Source organism: Myxocyprinus asiaticus, chromosome 27 (genome assembly GCF_019703515.2).
Source record: "Myxocyprinus asiaticus isolate MX2 ecotype Aquarium Trade chromosome 27, UBuf_Myxa_2, whole genome shotgun sequence".
NCBI lineage: Eukaryota > Metazoa > Chordata > Actinopteri > Cypriniformes > Catostomidae > Myxocyprinus > Myxocyprinus asiaticus.
In genome coordinates, this window is record NC_059370.1 from 43045350 (window position 1) to 43050206 (window position 4857).

The 4857-nt window shown below is 39.9% G+C and overlaps 1 protein-coding gene across 1 annotated transcript in view; it reads left to right on the plus strand.

The window, feature by feature from the left end:
• The first annotated feature begins 517 nt into the window (after positions 1-517).
• LOC127418111 (Kv channel-interacting protein 1-like) overlaps positions 518-4857 on the plus strand; it is a 57131-nt gene continuing 52791 nt past the window's right edge. The window contains exon 1 of the mRNA XM_051658502.1: positions 518-733. Coding sequence (XP_051514462.1) covers positions 646-733 — 88 coding nt within the window. The 5' untranslated portion in view covers positions 518-645. The remainder of the gene's footprint in view (positions 734-4857) is intronic.

The window sequence follows — 4857 nt, forward strand, 5'->3', positions numbered from 1 at the left end:
GTTAAAGAAAGAAAGAAAGAAAAAAGATAGAGAGTGAGAAGGAGGGGATTCAGCTTCGTTGCCTCGGAGGAACTGTCCACACAACAGTGCTGAATGTGTAAAATGAGAGAGAGAGAGAGAGAGAGAGAGAGGCTGACTGTGGGAATAAAAGCAGATGAATTCAGGCTGCGTGCGTCAGTTCGCTTGCTGTATACTTCATCAGTGCGCCTCTGTCATTCTTCAATTATTCATTCCATTTCCTGTCCTTTTTCTTCAGGGTAAACCGGACAGGAAGTTCATGTTTTCTGAAAGTTCATATGGAGTCTTTTCACTGGAGCAGTAGATTCATTCAGTGTAGTTTTATCTAAGCATCGAAGTTGAAACCGACCTCTCTGGAGAAAGAAGAGAGAAGAGGTGAAGGATTACTTGCTGTAGAAGACAATGTAAAGACTGTCAAACTCTTTTCATCAAAGTCTTTTCAGTCCAGATTGTTAGGATTTGCTATTTTAGTTTTGTTTACCTGCAGTTGGTTGTTCAATCTTCAGATTAAGTGGTTCTCCTTGCTTATGGACATGTTTGACTGTCCAGTCTCTTCTTGACTTTGCTCCTGAGTTATAGACTCGCTTTGGACTAGCTGACCCTGAGTCACCCCTGCTGATATCGAGGATGTTGGGCTGTGCCAGACGTTGCAAACATGGGTTAGTGAAGTTTGCTGTGTCTGTGAGCAAACTGGTCACCGGAACGCTCATTAAAGGTATGAAAGACTGAAATGAAAGATCTGCATTCGCTGAAGCATGTTTAGTGTTCAGTAGTATGAAACTATGACAGTAACAGTCATGCAACTTCTGTTATTTTGCACATTTAATGCTTGATGTTTGGAAAAACAGTGAAGACTAGCCTATAATGGGGGGAACTGGTGCTAGTAAAATCACTCTTTTTCAGGGTAGGTTTATTTTTGAAAGCCAATTTCAGTATAGGCACATATCTTAAAGTCTTGGCTACAAAAAATCTTTTGAATATTTTCACAGATATTACCCAGGAAGAAACATACAGTTCATGTATACACACTGACCTTCTGTGACAACATGCCCCAATTGCTGTTAATGCCAAAATAGTGTTTTTTTTGTTGTTGGTTTTTTTTTTACCAAAACCTTATATATCCCCTGTGACATCTAGCCCCAGTCTCCTCTACGTGTGCAGCTTAGACACACTGTCATGTGGGGAAAAAAAAGAAATAATGGTGCTGTTTACAAAACTGCCCATGTTTGTTTGTTTTATGTGTGAGCAAAGACCTATGGGGGAGCTCACACATTTGAATGTGTGTATCTGTGTGCGCGTGTGTGTGTGTGTGTGTGATGAGTTTATCGCTTTGATTTTATTTCCACATGTCAAACAGAACAAAAGGACACACACACACACACACACACACACACACACACACACTGTTTAAGGACAATACCATTTGTAAACACATGCAGACACACGCATCAAACATTACAAAGCTTCCATCCATTTTCATAAAAAACAAGCACTAAGAACTTAAATGAGAACCCAGTATGCATACACATGCATGTAAAAAATCATTCCCTTTGCTGCTTCACACACACACACACACACACACACACACACACACACACACACACACACACACTTTGCATTTTGCCTTAAAACTGCAGGCAATGAGCACTGCATCAAGAAGAGATGTGAGGCCATATAAAGATGTGCATACACACTAACACACAAATACATTGACTGAGCAATTCCCGTTCTGTACCTCTGACATTCAATTTTCTGAGAATTAATTTGGTTGTGTGACTGTAGGCCATGAGTGCTGCATTAAACATAGAAACACACACTTAGAGTCTATGCTCTATAACTCTCCAGTAATGTGATTTTCTATGATACAGATGTTACACAGAGATCCATGTGGAGTCCTGAGACAAAACACAGACACAGTCCAGTGTGAGTGTGTGTGTGTGTGTGTGTGTGTGTGTGTGAGAGAGAGAGAGAGAGTGTGTTAGTGTGTTAGTGAGTGAGTGAGTGTGTGTGTGTGAGAGAGTGTGTTAGTGTGTTAGTGTGTTAGTGTGTTAGTGCGTGAGTGTGTGAGTGCATGTGTGTGTGTGTGTTCAGCTCTGTTTTTTTTTTTTTTTTTTTTTTTTTGTACATCCCCACAGGGAACCATAGTGCATCACGCCTCTGGATTTAACAGGATATGTGTGCGAGTTTGTGTGGCTATGGTGTGATTCCACTTCCTGGTGTTGAAAGTGTGAGAAGTTGTATTTACATTGTTTCCTTTTAAGTGCTCTACCCTCAGGAGATATTCTGGCAGGGACAGATATCATCCAGACCCAGTCAACACTAAGACTGACAGCTCTCTCTCTCTCTCTCTCTCTCTCTCTCTCTCTCTCTGTGTCCTATGTTTATAGAAAGCAGACATATTAAAATAGCATATATAAAATGGCAAAAGCCACAACCACTAAAACACACAGTTGACTCACTAAATGTTATTTTTCTGTATGTTATTTATTATAGGCGATCATGTGTTTTACAGTAATATTTTCACTTGCATTGGATAATGTACTTAAATCAGTCCAGCGGCAATCAGAATCATCAGTGCACAGTTCGTCAGAAAAAAGGGTATTTTATTTTTGTGCATTAATTTTCTCCATAGGTGAATTAATTTTTACGATAACTTATATACCTTTAATGTAGAGATGCCCAAACTAGGGCCCACAGGCCAAAGATGACCTTTGATTTGGCCTGACTTGAAGTACAGTCATGGGAAAAAGAAAGTACACCCTCCTTGAATTCTGTGGTTTTATATATCAGGACATAATAAAAATCATCTGGTCCTTAGCAGGTCTTAAAATTAGGTAAATACAACCTCAGATGAACAACAACACATGACATATTACACCATGTCATGATTTATTTAACAAAAATAAAGCCAAAATGTAGAATCCATGTGTGAAAAACTAAGTACACCTTATGATTCAATAGCTTGTAGAACGAACTTTAGCAGCAATAACTTCAAGTAATCGTTTTCTGTATGACTTTATCAGTCTCTCACATCATTGTGGAGGAATTTTGGCCCACTCTTCTTTACAACGTTGCTTCAGTTCATTGAGGTTTGCGGGCATTTGTTTATGCACAGCTCTCTTATGGTCCCGCCCCAGCATTTCAATCGGGTTGAGGTCTGGACTTTGACTGGGCCATTGCAACACCTTGATTCTTTTCTTTTTCAGCCATTCTGTTGTAGATTGCTGGTGTGCTTGGGATCATTGTCCTGTTGCATGACCCAATTTCGGTCAAGCTTTAGCTGTCAGACAGATGGCCTCACATTTGACTCTAGAATACTTTGGTATACAGAGGAGTTCATGATTGACTGAATGACTGCAAGGTACCCAGGTCCTGTGGCTGCAAAACAAGCCCAAATCATCCGTGCTTGACAGTTGGTATGAGGTGTTTGTGCTGATATGCTGCGTTTGGTTTTCGCCAAACGTGGCGCTGTGCATTATGGCCAAACATCTCCACTTTGTTCTCGCCTGTCCAAAGGACATTGTTCCAGTGGTTTGTTCAGATGCAACTTTGCAAACCTAAGCCGTGCTGCCATGTTCTTTTTAGAGAGAAGAGGCTTTCTCCTGGCAACCCTTCCAAACAAGCCATACTTGCTCAGTCTTTTTCTAATTGTACTGTCATGAACTTTAACATTTAACATGCTAACTGAGGCCTGTAGCGTCTGAGATGTAACTCTTGGGTTTTTTTGCAATTTCTCTGAGCATTGCACGGTCTGACCTTGGGGTGAATTTGCTGGTCCGTCCACTCCTGAGAAGATTGGCAACTGTCTTGAATGTTTTAATCTTTCTCACTGTAGAATGATGGACTTTAAATTGGTTGGAAATGGCCTTATAACCCTTCCCAGATTGATGGGCAGCAACAATTGCTTCTCTAAGATCATTGCTGATGTCTCTCCTCCTTGGCATTGTGTTAACACACACCTGAATGCTCCAGACCAGCAAACTGCTAAAACGTCAGCTTTTATAGAGGTGGTCACACTTGCTAATGATCAATTAATCAAGGGCATTTGATTAGCAGCACCTGGCTACTACTTAGCCTCTTAATTCCTATGGAAGCAGTAAGGGTGTACTTAGTTTTTCACACATGGCTTCTCCATTTTGGCTTTATGTTTGTTAAATAAATCATGACACGGTGTAACATGTCATGTGTTGTTGTTCATCTGAGGTTGTATTTGCCTAATTTTAAGACCTGCTATGGACCAGATGATTTTTATATTATGTCCTGATAAGTAAAACCACAGAATTCAAGGAGGGTGTACTTTCTTTTTCCCATGACTGTATATGATGATTTTTTTTTTTTTTTTTTGTATAATGAAATTATAAAGGAGGGGAACCAGGGCAACTTTAATATTTTAATATAAAACAGTTTGCAGAGCCTGAAATTCGGCGCGGGATTGCGGCTATTGTGCACAATTTTAATAATTCCCACAATTTCCACGTTCATAAAGAGGGAAATTCCCGCACACTTTTCTTCACTTTACAGTGCAGCTGCAAATGAGTCTCTGTATTAGTAAACCAATAGATACAGATGAACAAATCAAATCAATAAACTTGTTTTTGTATCAAACTGTAAATCCTCTCTGTCTCTCCCTTTCTCTCTCTCGTGCAGCTGTCAGAAGTGTGAGCGTGCGCAGTGAAGAAGTGCTTAGTCGCATAGATACTGAACTTAAGATGTTACAGATGTATAAACCTTTCTAAACATGTTAATTCGACATGCAAATGGGATTATACCATGTCTCTGTAAGAAAGCGACGCGATAAAGCTACATCGTTCCTGTTTATAATCGACAAAGCTTTTAACA